This window comes from Nuphar pumila, chromosome 3 (genome assembly GCF_984573655.1).
Source record: "Nuphar pumila chromosome 3, dmNupPumi1.hap1.1, whole genome shotgun sequence".
In the NCBI taxonomy this organism is placed as follows: domain Eukaryota; kingdom Viridiplantae; phylum Streptophyta; class Magnoliopsida; order Nymphaeales; family Nymphaeaceae; genus Nuphar; species Nuphar pumila.
In genome coordinates, this window is record NC_143251.1 from 9,837,280 (window position 1) to 9,853,920 (window position 16,641).

The 16,641-nt window shown below is 37.9% G+C and overlaps 1 protein-coding gene across 5 annotated transcripts; it reads left to right on the forward strand.

The window, feature by feature from the left end:
• Positions 1-1,117: 1,117 nt before the first annotated feature.
• LOC149841903 (uncharacterized) lies at positions 1,118-8,763 on the forward strand. Of its 5 annotated transcripts, none has more exons than XR_016431018.1 (5): positions 1,118-1,246; positions 3,562-3,650; positions 5,353-5,429; positions 6,003-6,072; positions 8,719-8,763. XR_016431018.1 is itself a non-coding variant. In XM_090001207.1 (5 exons), the coding sequence occupies exons 2-5, from the start codon at positions 3,584-3,586 to the stop codon at positions 7,977-7,979; spliced, it is 309 nt and encodes a 102-aa protein (XP_089857333.1). In that variant the 5' UTR covers positions 1,118-1,246; positions 3,562-3,583; the 3' UTR covers positions 7,980-8,205. The 5 variants fall into 5 exon arrangements, 3 of the variants coding, with proteins under 3 accessions (XP_089857333.1, XP_089857331.1, XP_089857332.1); XR_016431017.1 differs by lacking the exon at positions 8,719-8,763 and adding an exon at positions 7,859-8,205; XM_090001207.1 differs by lacking the exon at positions 8,719-8,763 and adding an exon at positions 7,859-8,205 and having other exon boundaries at positions 3,562-3,624.
• The last annotated feature ends 7,878 nt before the right edge of the window (positions 8,764-16,641 follow it).

Below are 16,641 nucleotides of genomic sequence, written 5' to 3' on the forward strand. Positions count from 1 at the left end.
CGAACTCGAATTCTTGGGTATGGGCATGAAAAGTGCCGACTAAAATAGTATTCGGATTGATCCAAACCTGACCTGAGCAATATGCAGGCCGTGTTTGGGTTATGAGTTTTGATAGGTATCCGACCTGAGTATTTTATATGTATTTTGAGTAAAATATAAAATTTTGAAATTATTAGGGTTCGGGTTTGGGATTCTATTTTTCGTGACCTGGCAAAACCCAAACATGAACCCGGTCGTTAATTATATGGGTGGGTCCAGGTCAACCCTGACCCGACCTGTTGACATCCCTACTATTTAGACCAAGGCAGACCACCATGGGCCTCAGGTGGTTAGATGGTTTTGAATGTTGAAACATTGTACTACAATATCCTTACTATGCAAGTTTTCTAAGTTGGAATATTAACTTGTATCTCATGTTACCCCCATTTGCACCATCTTTCACGTCTTAGGGCCAGCTTGCATGTCACATACACCAATTCATCAAAGAAAACAAATCTATATACTTTAAATCCTTTCAGTTTTTTTTTTCTACACGTATTACAAATATCATGTTGGTTTATGGAGAGAAAAGAGGAAGGGATGTGCTTTCTACCGTTTGCCTATTCACAATAGAAATTCCTTGCACTACTCATTTGGATTCAAAATTGGATATCCAAATTCAGCTCATGAATATGTAAAATCCAGTAACCTAATTGCAACTAGGGCTAAAAATGGATCAGATATAATCCAATGCACCATTTGAATCCAACATGCTAATTCCAGGTTCATACCTTAAAATAAGATCTGAATATGCATTAAGATCATTTTCAGCTTTGCTAATTATGTCATTGGATGACGAAACCCCAACATCAGAGTAGAATAACCCACAAAACCCAATTTTGATAGGCAAAAACCCACAACACCATACAACACTATCATACTAAAAAACAGAAATAATGAAAGATGAAACAAAGTTAAAATCCAACAAGCAACCTCCCCGATCACCTAAAAAACCACATGTAAAACCACACTTAAATATGGAGTCTTTCCCTCTTCACCACCTATGTAGTAAGTGGGGAAGTGAGGAGACCCCATACTTAAGGGGGATAATGGGACTTTTCCTTAAATGGAGGTGCTCATGAGTTCTATATAAACCCATGAGCCCTCTCTGGTTCACAAAGAGAAAAGAGAAGTGAAAAAAGAGGGAAGAGAGTAAGAGCGTGAGGTCGATCGAAGCGCCGTTTGATGAAGTGAGAGCAACCAGCAGGTAACCCTCCCCCTTTGCTCGTTATGAATGGATTGTGTTTAATTTGAAAAAGGAAATTATACCATAATTCTTCTACGCTTACTTTGGACTCTTCTCTGGAAATTAATACCTACGAACCTCGACTCGAGGGGTCCCGAATCTAGGTGTTACACCACAAAACACGAGAATGATGAGGGCAGAGACGGACAACTGGGCCAAGAATTAAAAACTCTCATTGGAGCCCTTATTGGCTGCTCCCAAAATACCTAAAAGAATTTCTGAGCCCCCAAAGAAAAATGAAATATCTTAGATTAGAAAAAAGAAAAGAGTTCAACTTACCAATTGATGTTATATCAATATGGCAATATTCCCCCTCCCCCCCCCCCCTCTCTCTGTGTGTGTGTGTGTGTGTGAAGGACGGACCGTGTAACAGAATTGCCCACCAAAGATAGAGGGCGGAAATCTTTATGAGCAGGTGTTTTCTCTTCGAAGCAAGGAAAATAAACGTGACCACTCTGCTCTGCCGATTTCGTGGCTCCCCATGGAAAATTTTGACCGGGATTTGTTGTTCTTGCTGTAATTATTTGTTAGGTGTTGGTGGTTCTTTTGTCATCCAATGTGAGGACACTCTTTTCCCTCTCTCCTTGTTGGCTTTTTGCTTCTTGGTTTCAGTACAATTTTTTTGTTTTGTGATGGTTGGTTGAATGGGTGAGATTATTATATACAGATGGGTTTTGATGGGGCTCTCTTTAGAGGGTTACTGGCTTGGTTTGTTGATTTGTCTTTTTGGTTTCATGTGGGTAACTTGTTTTTCATGCTATATGGTCCTTTGTTTGTCTCTTTTTGGTTGCTTTGCGGCTTCTAGTTTACTCTTACAGAGTTCGGATCTGGGTTATTTTGATTTTCATAACTTAGCATATTGTATCCAAATATCATGTTGTTGCTAATTGAATGTGACTATCACCTGAGAGAAAAAGCAGAATTACTTAAGCAGTGATGCCCTTTTACTTTTCTGCTTGGTGTTTCACGATAGTCTCTTCTTCCTTAAATGCCTGTGGAAGCAAATTATAATTGTTGTGCTTGCTGTAGAGTGCACATTAAGCCATGGTACTATTTTATGCATGAATCAGATTTAGCTAGCCTTGTCTTTTGTAGGGTCAAGAATTAACTTGCATTATATAAAGTTTTTCTTGCTAGTAGAGATAAGCAAATTATTTCTATATGAGTGCAGACATATTAAAATTTGTTTATTCAGCATAACTGATATAATTAAATATAATCAAATGATAGAAGGTTGCCGGCTACATGGATATTTGCAGATAGGTGGAAAATAATGAGAAATTTTTGCAACAGGAACAGATATGATGCCATCAAAATAACATCATTCTAGCTCAGCAAATCCATCTGATATTGCTATAGAAAGGAGGCAATTATTCACCAAAAGAAGTAACCGTCATAGGAAGGATCAACAAGACTGTGCCAAATCTGTAACTTACACCATTGACAGCATCCTCTACAAAACTTGATCAAGAAGAAGATGCCAAATCTATAACTTTACCTTGTTGTTCCAACCAAAACCGGACGGCCTTTTTCAAACATGACTTTGACTTCTTGGCTGACAAACTCCCATTTTCCTTGGGCAGTCTAAGAAATGTTATGGCATAAAAATGTTATAACATAAAAATCTCTTAGGTCAAACATGACAGAAAATGCAAAATAAACCCACAAGAATGCACATGAAACTACAGAACCATACTGCAAAAGCTTGGATTATTAAGTCTTTGCTGATGTTTGGCAAATTAGTGGGAACTTCAATAACTGACATTTGAAACATTTTAAGAAATTCCCTCCTGCAAGCATAAATAACATAAAATGACTATATGCAGAGTTTAAACAAGAACCATCAAAACAATTACAGAAATAAGCATAGGAATTGGCCTACTTCTGTCTTAGCGGTTCCTGTTATTCCTGATAACTTAAGATAAAGCTTAAACAATAATTGGTATGTAATTTGTGCCACAACAACCGAATCTGCCTACAATATATTGATGATAACTTAGATAACCATGAGCTAACTATTTACCATAGTGAAGTTGCCGAACAACTAGTGGATAACCACATTACCTGAATTTCAAGGCCTTTCTTAGCCTCTACCGCCTGATGATTGCCTTTAGACCATCTTCTTTTCTCTTCAACTCATGAGTCCACATCCAAAATAAGGGGCCTTAGGTGGTGGCCTCAAATCTCAAAGAGACCAGCCGGCCTGATGGTTTTCATAACTTTCATTTGCTAGTTCTATTCAAAACATTCAATTACTTTTCCTGGTGCATTTGCAGGCTATAGAAACAGGTTTTGGATATGGGGAGTGGCTCCATGGCGAAGCTGTTGCAGCTGGAACCGTACAACATCCTTCCCTTATGTTAATGTATTTGCTTTCTCCATATAATTAGCGGGTCATAATGAGTAGTTTTTAATTTTTTTATTATTGAATAAAAATTATAATGTGACTATATAAATTTATTTGTAGATGATGGAAAAGCCAAATACGATACTTGATACTTAACTTTTTCAAAAGAAAAAATACACAAGATTCAGAAGTCAATGTGGGTCATACATCATCAACAACCTCTGATATCTCAGTTTCAGAAAGTCCTAAGAAATCTCGAAAAGTTGGTGTCAATCAAATTGATGTTAGTTCATTGGAACGTGATCCTGGATTGCGTACCCAGATATGGGGTTGTGATATTAATCTACAGGATGAAGTTCGACAAGCTTATATTAAACTTGGACCATACCAACCTCTTCTATCAAATTATCCAAGATCCGGAAATCATCATCGTTGCTTTCAACGTAAGTGGTGTGAGCTATTTTCTACATAGCTCGAATATTCACCTGCTAAAGATGCAGCTTTTGTCTATAATGCTTTCTCTTTAGTAAGCCATATACACATTGTGCATTCACTCTTGATGGATTCAAGAATTAGAAGAAAGTTAGGGATGGCAAAATTTGTGATTTTCTCCATCATATAGGGCAAGACCCTAATTCACTTCACAGAATTGCTGAGAAGTCTTGTCAAGATTTAATGAGTCAATCTCAACACTTACAGAAGGTGTTTGACCATTTCACTTCTAAACAAATTTTATACAATCGGCTGCAGTTGGAAGCCTCAATTGATGTTGTTAGACTATTTGCATTTCAAGGTGTTGCTTTTAGAGGCCAGGATGAAAGTGTTGAGTCAACAAATCGAGGAAATTTTCTTGAAATATTGGATTTAGTCACTTCATATAATGAAAAGGTTGCCGAAGTGATTGCTAAAGCTCCGAAAAATGCCTCTTACACATTCCCAAGGATACAAAAAGAAATTTTGCATATCTTTTCAACCAAAGTAAAGAAGGTAATTTGTGATGCAAAGTTTTGCATACTTGTTGATAAAGCTCGTGATGAGTCAATGAAGGAGCAAATGGCTATAGTTTTAAGGTTTGTCGATAAAGATGGCTTTGTGCGAGAGCGATTTTTTGGGCTTGTTCATGTTTCTAATATTATGACATTAACCTTAAAAAATAGGATATATTTTGTATTATCTCATCATAATCTAGATATACAAAACATTCGAGGGCAGGGATACGATGGTGCAAGTAATATGTGAGGAGGATTGAATGGGTTGCAAGCATTGATTTCAAAAGATTGTCCATATGCCTACTATGTTCATTGTTTTGCACATTGTTTGCAAATTGCGTTAGTGGCAACATTGAAAAAGGTTATTCTCGTTCGTCAATTTTTTATTACATTGACATCTATTGTCAATTTTGTTTGTGTTTCATCCAATCGTTATGCTCAGTGTAAATGCGCCTCAAGGTGCAAAAAACGTGCCTCGCCTCAAGGCGAGGGCCTTTGTGCCTTGAGGCGCTAGTATAAAGCGTAAAAGCCTTGAGGCGTACGCCTCAGGGCGAAATGCGCCTCAATGTGAGGCGTATGCGCCTCTTTTTGTTGGTCAAATGGGGGTCAAAGCCCACATTTGACCAAAAACTAGATGCTATTAATGTTAGTTTTCGGGTTTTTACTTTTCTTTTGAAGTGCTACTTTTCCTTGTTGACTGATGCACTTATTTGTCATGTTCTTCATTGCAGTTATAAGTCTCTCCCTTCTCGGCCTCCTCCTTCTCGCCTGAAGCAGCCGCGACGCCGGCAGCCCTTGCCAGACCCAGGTAACCCCGACCCCCTTCATTCTTTTTCCTTCGTGTCTGCCTCCCTCTCTTCAATCTCTCCATACGGCAGATATCAAGGATTAACGCTGTTTCTGACTGTTACCTTATATGCAATCAAGTTTCTAGGGAATCATTTTTTTTGTCATTTTTGTGCATGTCCTCTTACAGTTCTGTATTGATGATTTTTTTGTATGCTGCTGCTGCTGTCTATCTAGAAGAGCAGATGGGCGTTAGATGCAATCTGAATACTTGGTTGTGGTTGACATTGCTTTGTTATGCTTTGATTGTAGACACTCTTATTTTTTGGTTGTTTGTTTTTAAGTGCAACTATGTTATTTTTGTTGATACATTCTTTTGATCTCATATATTTGGTTACTTATAATGGATGTGACTTGTAGAAGCAGAAAATGCATCAAATTTTGTGTAGTGTGTAGCTTTTACTCAATAAAGAAGCTTAAAGGTGTGCAGGGGGCTGGCTTTATGCCACTGACTTGCACCATTTCAAATATAGCGTGACTAAACTGTTTAATATTCTCATTTTACAATAGTTTCCTGATATTCCTTTTTGTGCAGATGATGGTGGTGGCATGGATCCGGATAAAATGAGGCAATGCATGCCACTTGGATATTCAGCAAAGAGCAGGTTAGCAAATACAATTGGGCAATGTGAGCTATTATTTTTTCTGTATTACTCATACTATGCATACTGTTAAAAGAGGAATGTTCTTATACAACATTTCTGGATGTAGACTACTTATCTATCTGTTATCCAATGGAGCATATAGCATTGACTATCGAGTGATGAACTATTTTCATTTGATGAATGCTCATATAGAGAGATACTTACATTTTTTAATATGCATTTTGTTGTTAATGTTAATTTTTTATTGAATAAATGCTCATATTTTATTTCTTAGATACTTACATAGATCAAGTTGTTGCATTAATGTTACTTTTACATGTTAATCTCATATTTTTTCCGTATTTATTTGAGATTTTTTATTTCTTGTTGGTTATTGCTTCATCAATAAAGCATTTCTTATTTATTTATAATTTTAGATAATTTTTATAATTTTTTTAAGTTAATTTTTTTTTGAGGCCTACGCTTTGCGCCTCGAGGCTTACGCCTCGCCTCAGATTTTGGTGGAGCGCCTCGCTACGCCTCAATGCTTTTCACAACACTGGTTCGGTCCAATTTATGAAGTTCTTCTTGGAATCATTGATGATGAAATCACTTCTTCCCAAAGAGCAGAAGCAGACTTAATTTATCAGACAATGACATCGTTTGAATTTGTATTCATCTTGCATCTCATGAAAAAAACTATGCAGATTACTAAACACTTCTGTCAAGAATTGCAAGCTAAATCTGTGGATATTTTAAATGTCATACATCTTGTTTCATCCACTAAAGCAGGTATCCAACAATTTAGAGATTATAAATAGGATGCATTACTTAGCACATTGAAGTTATTTTGCAAGGAATGCAACATAGATGTCTCAGATATGAATGCTCGTTATATTGACCGATTAGGTCAAACTCACCATCAACAAGCCGATTTTATAATCCAGTATCATTATCAAGTGGATATTTTTTGTACCGCAATAAATTCTAAATTGCAAGAATTAAATGTACGGTTCATTGAGCATACAATCAAGTTGTTATTTCTTAGCTTTGCTCTTGATCCCCGAGTTGCACGCGACTCTTTTAAAAATGATGATATTTGATAAAAGAGTTTTATCCGCAAGCTTTTACGGATTTTGAAAAAGAACAATCGTAATAAAAACTTCACCATTATCAGATTCAGAATTTCAAAGATTGTCAAATATTTCAGATTTGTGTCAATGGTCACCAACAAATCAAGAATCTATCAACTTGTTTTTTGGGTGGTTGCACTTGTGCTTACTCTTCCTGTTTCTAGTAACTACATAACGAATATTTTTAACTATGAATATTATCAAAACTAGGTTTCGAAACAAAATTGAAAATGAGTTTCTGATGGATGCTTTGATATTATACTTTGAAAGAGAAATTACAACTAAATTTAGTACAAATTCAATTATAAAAGATTTTCAGGATATTAAAGAACATCGAGTTCCATTTTGTTAGCTGATTGAGTTGAAATGTGAAATGTTGAAAAAATTAGTTTGTCTTTTCTTTTGTTTATATTTTGTTAACATTGAACAAATATTGATTATACTTTTTATATATTAATTTAATGTTCAATTTTGTATATTTCTTATTCATGATTTGACTCTCCTATCTTGATACTGTACATACTGTACATTTCTTGTTTATGTTTGCCTCCTCCCAATAAAAGTTTCTGGGTCCATCCCTGAATGAGGGGAAAAGAAAGATCCAAGAGAGATCTTCACACACACACACAGGCAAACCTTAATATGAATAACATGAGCATGCTCTACTATGGTAGGGCTCTTCTTTGGTTCTGCTACGAAAGAAGGTTGACAGGGCAGACAAAGCTGGGCACAATGGAGAAGAAAAAAAGGCAAAAGGGGGAAGAAAAGAAGACAAAATGTTGCCACTATAGGTAGAAACCTTGTGTGAGGATTCGTTTCCCAATGGGGGTGGTTGGGAAATGAGTCTATGCAGAATGCCCCTTTTGTAGAAATAAGATCTTCGGATGGGCTTTTCTTTAGTTTGTGTTATTGGGAAGAAATTGCATGCCTTTTTATGATTTTGCTCAGAAAACAGGCATTTTCTATGACATGCAAACAAGACCTTAATGTTGGCGCAGAAGTAGCAAATTTTTTTTGAACCTTTCCTCTTTTATTGTGGTAAGTTGCATGCTCCTGCAAGTAAAGGCAGACCAAGGTGTTGTCACTACAACAAAAATGGGAAACAACGACACTCAAACAACGGGCAATTTGGGAAAATTACCGCTGTTGAGTGTGGGCACCTACAGCGACAGTTTAAACTGCCGTTGTAGGTAGGCTCACCTCCCCCCTTCCCGCTCTTTATTTTTCGCCTCCTGCTTCCATTTTCTTGACCTACGATGGCAGTTCTGACTTCCACTGAAGGTAGGGATTTTTTTCGTTGTTGGTACCAGTGGCAGTCCAAAACGGGCCTCAAGTAGGACCTATAGTGGCAGTTTCAGATTGCCACTGTAGAGTAACAATGGCAATTATGGAACTTGCTGCTGTAGATCGTGAAACTGCCACTGTTGTCAACAGTGACAACACCTACAGCGTTCGGTAAACTGTCACTGTTTGCTTCAGTGGCATTTAAACAAGGCTATAGCGACAGTTCATGACTGCTAGCTATATTTTGTAGTAGTTTGTTGTCAAACGATGGGACGACTTACCACGTCTGGGGGAGGAGGATCAGGGGCTAGGCTGGGCGTGGCAGAAAAGATGAGGAGCTAGGCTGGGCGTGGCAGAAAAGATGAGGATTGATCATGGGAGAGAGAGATCGTTAAAAGCTAAAGGTCATGGCCATGCATCTTGCTTCTTTAAGTCCTTCACATGTGCCAGTGTCCTTTGCTCGTGATTTCTAGTCATCTATGTCACAAAGGTACAAGTACAACTTGATGTATGAGGCAATTTTTGGATTTTTTTTTAATAACACACGAGGACTCAGTTTTTTAATTTAGACAATAGAAATTATTATTTGATATTTAGTATGTAAAAAATAAGTACTAATAACTATTAAAAATATTGAAATAGTGTTTGTATTAGTGTTGTGTCCATGTATCTTAGCATGTCTACTGACAATGTTGGGGTGATGAGATTTTGTCTTGCAGTCCCTCTCCTGTATTACCAAGGAAACCTGAAATAAAGTCGGTCTCTTGTGTTACCAAGAAAACTCACTTGGGGATTCCTTCTTTGTTTTGAAAACTTAGTGTGACCTCTATATAAAGAGGTATAGAGGGTGGTTCAAGAAAGGTTCTTTAAGCGTTTTTGTTTACAATGGTAAAAGGCTGCTTGTTCATATTGCAACAAGGGAGAAAAAAGAAGTGTTCAGATTTAGCTTTCGACTTATTAGGTTGAGTTAATGTTATCTTATTAGTATATTTCTTCTTGATCTTGAGAGCCCTCTAGCATTGCATACTTGCTGGTTTTAATAAAGATTCTTCTTAAATTCTCTTCATAAACGTAAGCGGTTTTGCCGAACCACATAAATTTAATGTCTTGTGTGCTTGATTACTGATTTTTTAAATATTTTTTTTAGAAATTACGTACAATTTCAAACCAAATTTTAAAACAACCCACAAATTTTAAATATTATTTTGAAACTAATTTTTACAGCAGTAAATGAGCCAGAAGATGTTCGGTTTGTTTGTCAGCCCTATCAACTAGCACATATAGCATCCTAAATTTCAAAATTCAAGGCCATTTTTTTTTTTGAGAGTAAACCCGGTTTTAAGTGGTGCGGCTAAAGAGATTGATACTCTGCCGTAAAACCACTCTGAAGTGGTTAAAACTCGGCTTGATCTCCCACCAATATAGGAGAGGGTTCCTATCATATGGCATCATGTGATAGGGTCTTGCCTTATGTTCATAAAAAGTGATGCTTCGTTTTACCTCATTAACAATTTGCATCAATTAAATCAACATGTGCCATCTTTTTTTGGCATATGGAAGGATCTTATCATATGCCAAATAATACCACCCAGACTCCCATTACAATAGCACGATAATGCCCTTGATATCATTTAAATGGGTTTGTAGTTTTTTTGGGCTCGTTAATTTCAACTTAATAGCAAACATAGGGTAGCGGACTTCATTGATAACAGATTACTTAAAGATCCATACTGGATCTGTCAAAGATCCAATATTAAATATCAAATTAATATACTACAAAAAAATGTTAATCTAAAGGCCACTATATAAGGCACCTAGCTCACGTACCCTAGTCGAACCGTGCTAAGCTAAGTTGAACTGAAAGAATAAGCATACACAAACCAATGCACACAAATGCTCTAGTAGCGAGCTCAAAAAAGAAAAAGGAAAGAAAATACTAACCTGAATCAGCTATTTTTTAATAAACTTTGTGAGGAGACAGTTTTCAAATCTGCTTACCAATAAACTCTGGGCCTGTTTGGGATTGATAGCTGGGATGGGCGTTTATGGAGTTTATGCATTCGAGGAGGTGTCAGGTGTTTTGGCTGCCAAATCCATCTTTAGTAAGTACAAGGGAGAAAGTTGAGAGGGGGGGGGGGGATGGGCCCCGCCCTGTTTGAACCGGGAATGGAGGTTAAAATCAAAACCCATGTGAGAATGGAGGTGGGGATGGACATACCCTTTTCCCCACCCCGCCCTGCTTTTCCCCACTCCACCCGATCCCTGCCTTGCCTTGCCCTGCCCCGTCCCGTTCCATCCCCAATCCTTCTTTAGGAATGGCAATGGATCGAGGTAAAATGGGGCCCCGCCTTGCCTCGCCCTGTTTGGACCTGGGATGGAGGACATGAAATGAGAATGGAGGCAAGGATGGAGGTTAAAATCAAAACCGGTGCCGAGACCGAGGCGGGGATGGTGGGTAGGATTTTGAAACAGGGCTGGAGTGGAGACCTTGTCCCCCACCCCTGTCCACTGCCATCCCTACTCACTTCTTATCCCAAATTTGGCATAAACACATATTCCAAACAAGACCACCACGGGGTTTGACCAAGATTTTATCTTGGGAACACCAAATGCATAAACGCCCATCCCAGCACCGAGATTCCAAACAGGCCCTTTGTTTCATTTCTCGAATCCATGCTTTACAATGAAGTAGCTATCCATATTTATATAGTGGTGAGGAGGCAGTTCTCAAATCTGCTTACCAATGTTTTCAGTATCATGGTCCTGTATCGGCCGATTTGTATCATGTCAGCAGAAAGTCGATACTGAGCTGAATCGGCTCTTTTTTAATAAATATAAAAATACCTAAAATTAATTTTTAATATTATTTTAATAGTTTTAACACGTGTCATGTTCTGGTTGATACAGAATATTTTTAATTATTTATTGGCCGAACCATTCACTTGAGAATTGATATATGCCGATTCACCTGAATCATTGGCCAAACGGTTCGATAGCCTATACGATTTTGTCAACACTGCTGCTTACAACCATACTTTACAACCAAAAAACAATAACTAGACTAAGTGGGCCCCACTAGGCCACAGTCTTTTACTAGTAGACCGACTCAATGACACTTTGAGAAGAGTTAACATTTGTTGATTCTATCTCAAGTCAGTAAATGGTCCCATATTACTCTTTGCTTCCGAAACCAAGCATGTTTCTGAATTTGGAGAATTGCATAAATAACAATCCTTTCATGAAGATGTCTACAATCTGATCATTTGAAGGGCAGGCAGAGGAGTTTTCTCTCCTCCAAACATTTTTTTGAATGACATGATGTTTCACTTCTATGTGTTTGATTTTTGCATGACACACCTGCTTTTCTGCAGGTCTGATGGCGTTCTCATTATCACAATAAAGTAATTGCAAAATTAATATCTTGCTTAATGCCCATCATCAACCATTTAAGCCAAACACCTTCATGTGCTGCTACAGATGTTGCTCTATACTGTACTTCAATAATAAATAGTGAAACTATATACTGTTCTTTGCTGCACCAAGAAAAACTGCTTTAGATATCAAGCCAAAGGTATAACCTGTAGATGTGTCCCTAGCATAGGCATCATAATAACTAAGTACTCAGCATATGACTCAACTCTCCTAACGAATGCTAAGGTCGATTGTACCTTTTTCATATTTTAATGTTCTCTTAACAGCTTCTAATCATTTTTTTTTCTAGACAAGTACGTGCATCCTTTGAGGTTCGGCATCAAATTCAAGTTTGACCAACTTCATAAAATTGAATGGAATCTATACCAATATGAAAAGATATTCTTAATCACAGACCATTTTCAAGATCATCGCTGATCTCGGAGGGCAATTGCAGTTCTCTAGATTATCGTTTATTAAAGAAGGTAATAATCTTAAGATTTCAAGATTATTGTCTATCAACCACTTATCTTTATCTCATCTTGATTATTTAAATAAAAAATAATTATATGAGTCATGTTCCTAGATAAATATGTGAGTTGATAGATTGAATAAAAAAGAAAAAACAAAAAAAAATGTAAGAGTTTTTTCTTGTGGTTGTAAGCCTTTGGTCGAATCACGTATATGCTTGCTATTTCTCTATTTTTTCTTTTTAATCTCTTATTTAATTTTTATTCAATCAATTGCTTACGACTCAAACTACATAAGCAATGTTCAGTCTTGATAAGATAAAGTAATATTAGCATTTACCCACTTACCATATCATTTCCCTGCAAGTTGTTGTAACAACGTAACCCACGTAACTGACCCATCCATGTATATCTCCTAGATATCTGAAAGTTATCTTTCCTTGTGGGTGTCGACCCACACACTATATGTATTTTCTGCTTCCTGAATTATTAAGTGATAATACATAGTTATTTTCGACTCATTTCCTATCTGTTTGCAAAATAACATGGCATCAGAGCAATTTGTGTTTCCTTACTCGAGTTGATCTTCCAAGCATTTTGTTTACTAGGCAACACCCCTGCCGACGTTTCCTGACTGTTATAATCTCAAACCTTTGTTGAGACTGCAAGTTCACCTCAAGCACCGCCCATAGCTTCCTTACCGCCCAAACCAGTGTTGTGAGAGGCGTATGCCTCAGTACCTGAAGCGTACGCCTCAGAGGCGTGGCACACTCTCAAGGTACTGAGGTGTGCTGTGATGCGCAAGTTGCCCCTCATCAACCTCCAGAATCCCCTCCTTCATCCCCAAGTCTTCCTCCTCCGCCCGATTTGCCGGCTGTGCTAACCCCAAGTGCCGATGGATCCACCGCCTCGTGCCGGCCAACTGCTCCTCCGCCGCTCCCTGCCTCCCCTCCCACCGCTTCACTTCCATACCAGTTGTGAGAGTCGAAGCGCAGGCTCAACGCCTCGCTTCGCCTCATCGCATTTAACAACCTTGGCCCAGACAACCTTTGCGATGATCGGAGAGAAGCAAAACACATGCCCATCTACTCGTTGGTTCACTTTGTACGTCACCATCGATCACTGCAGTACCACTCCTTTTTCGCTCACTGGGAATCACCAGAGTTGATTAATGTGCCCATCTGTTGATCACGTTCAAGCAATGTTGCATATTGAAGTTGTTACCGACATCTGCAGTTCATTCTTTTTTCATATTTTTCAACCGGTTGAAGTCATCACATGTCATCAATGGCCTGGAAATGGATCGACGTCCAATGCAGAGTCGACGTCAAATCCCTTCTATCTTCATCATTCTGACAACCTAGGAAGTTTGTTGGTCTTACAACAACTTTTCGACGACAACTACTCCATGTAGAGCAAAGCCATAATCATGGCATTGAGCCCCAAGAACAAGCTGACCTTTGTCGATGGAACCATATCTATGCCTACTCTATCTTCAATTGACGTTGTTGCAACAACATGGTGCTGTCTTGGATCCTTAACTTGATGCACAAGGATCTCGTGTCTACCGCCATTTGTGTCGAATTTGCTGTTGAGGTTTGGGTAGAACTCTTAGAGCATTTTTCTCAATCTAATGCTTCAAGATCTACCAGATCCAACAAGAAATTATAAACTTGATCAATCTTCAATGACAACATATTTTACTAAGTGGAAAGAAATATAGGATGAGATGTCCACTTACACCACCATCTCAACATGCACATGTAGAGCCATGAAGGTTATCCAGGACCTCCAACAACGAGAAAGACTCATACAATTTTTTATAGGCCTTAATGAAAGTTATAATGCCATCTAGAGCCAACTACTCCTCATGAGCATGTTGCCATGCATCTTCAAGGCATTTGCCTTGACAGTGCAAGAAGAAAGGCAATGCGATCTTCGAGCCACACCTACCCATGAGTCAGTTACTACTTTTATAGACAAGAATGATGACTACTTCACAAAGACCGACTATTCAAAGACGTCTCAGGGACATACTCGACCCAAGTGTGATCATTGTGGTAGGTTGGACTACATCAAAGTGAGATGCTACCACCTTCATGGTTTTCTTAATCAATCAAGGAATCCTCCCAATGCTCGTTCCAACGGCCAAGCTAGCACAAATGCATGTGATGCCAAGCTCGAACCTGAAAAGCCAAACCCGAGCGTTGTTGCCCCCATCTCACCCAGGAACAATATGACAAAGTCATGGCTTTTGCCAATCTAGGTAACCCAAATCTATCACCCATGGTGAACCTCATAGGTAATATTCCTAAATTTTTTGTTTGCTTGTCTATGTCGCAATATTGGATTATTGATTCAGGTGCCATTGGCCATATTACCAACTCGTTGTCTAATATTACCTCTCACATTGTTGTTACATATCCTCCTATTAATCTTCCAAATGACACATCTATTCCCGTAACACATGTCGACAACATCAAATTATCCCCAGGAGTTATTCTGTCTAACATTTTATATGCCCCTTAATTCAGATTTAATCTTCTTTTAGTTTGCAAATCAACCCACAATTTATAATGTGAAGTTATATTCAAGGATGATTATTGTTTATTTCAGGACATGTACTCAAAGAAGACAATTGGAGTAGATAGGATACATGGCAACCTCTACATTCTTGAGATAGATGGTAACCGTGTTCTAAGTGCTTTATCTTCTTCTCCCTCTCTTCTGCATCTTAGACTTGGACATTTATCTAATTCCGGATTACAGGTTCCTGTTAATTTTAATAAAGTGTATGAACATGTATCAAATGACTATTGTATTATTTGTCATAAAGTCAAACAAGCTAGATTACCTTTTCCTCGTAGCTCAATATCATCGTCTAATTCTTTTGAGCTAATTTATTGTGACATAGGGGAGACAAACCAAAATTTATCCAGGAGCCCAATATTTCTTGACTATAGTAGACGACTATAGTTGATGCACAAGGGTTTACCTCATGAGGCACAAATTCGAAACCTTTGATATTATTCAAAACTTCATTGCAATGATTGAAACCCAATTCAATACCAATGTCTTAAGTCTTAGATCTGAAAATGATACATAATTTTTCTTTAATGATATGACTAAAAACCTTAGAGGAAAGGGATTCAACTATCAACATAGTTGTGTGGCAACCTAGCAGTAAAATGGGGTCGTTGAACGCAAACACATAGATTTATTAAATGTAGCTCGTGCTCTTCATTTTCAGAGTAATTTACCAATCAAGTTTTGGGAGAAATGTGTTCTCACTGCCACATACATTATAAACCGTCTCTCCTCAAAACCATTGACGACTAAGATGCCATAGAAGGTGTTGCAGAATAAAGCACCTAAGTATGATCACTTAAAGGTTTTTGGATGCCTATGTTATGATTATGACATACATCATACCCACAAATTTGACAATCATGTCAGATAATGCGTGTTTTTGGGATATCTATATGGTCGAGTCAAGTATAAAGTGTATGATCTTGAATCAAATAAAATTTTTGTTAATAGAGAGGTCAAATTTTATGAAATTATTTTTCCGTTTCGATATCATAGACCTCATAATAATGATGATGTTAGCGTATTTCCCATACCCATATTTGAACTGAAAGAACCTTCCCTACAATACCAAAATGCCTGAGTCTATTGTGACTGTTCCAGTTGGTTCACAATCTATGGATCAGCCTTCCCAAACGGGTCCTCCTCCTCCCGTAGTTAGTGAAAACGAGCCCTCTTCTTCGCATCCTCACGAGACCCATCCTATCAGCAAATTTGATAGAGTCTATCATCCACCATCGTATCTTAAGAATTTTTGATGTTACTCGACAACTCTCATTTTTCAATCTAATAACTCGAGTGATGTAGATCAAAGCACCGATCATCTTCTCAGCCAATACCTTTCCTACAACAGGTTCTCTCACCATCATCAAGTGTTCTTAGCAGCCATCACTCAAAGCCATGAACCCAAAGCCTTCCTCTAAGCCATGCAACACGAACATTGACACAATGCTATGGACGCTGAAATTAAAGTGCTTGAGGAGAATAATACCTTGTCGATTACAGATTTACCTGAAGGAAAGCAGCCCATTTGATGTAAATGAATTTATAAAACCAAATATAAATCATATGGTTCTATAAAAAGCTATAAAGTGTGGTTGGCCACAAAAGGATATACCCAAATTGAAGACCTCGATTACAATGAAACATATGCTCCAGTGGTTAAACTTGTCACCGTTTGATGTCTTCTTGCCATTTCTGCCATT

What these genes read in the sequence shown, in the direction of transcription:
- LOC149841903 (XM_090001205.1), top strand. Translation starts at nt 3,584, where the DNA reads ATGGGGAGTGGCTCCATGGCGAAGCTGTTGCAGCTGGAACC. An exon ending in AAGCTGTTGCAGCTGGAACC is followed by an intron (nt 3,625 to 5,352) that starts GTACAACATCCT and finishes TCTTCATTGCAG; the next exon opens with TTATAAGTCTCTCCCTTCTC. An exon ending in GGATATTCAGCAAAGAGCAG is followed by an intron (nt 6,073 to 6,527) that starts GTTAGCAAATAC and finishes TTTTTTTTTGAG; the next exon opens with GCCTACGCTTTGCGCCTCGA.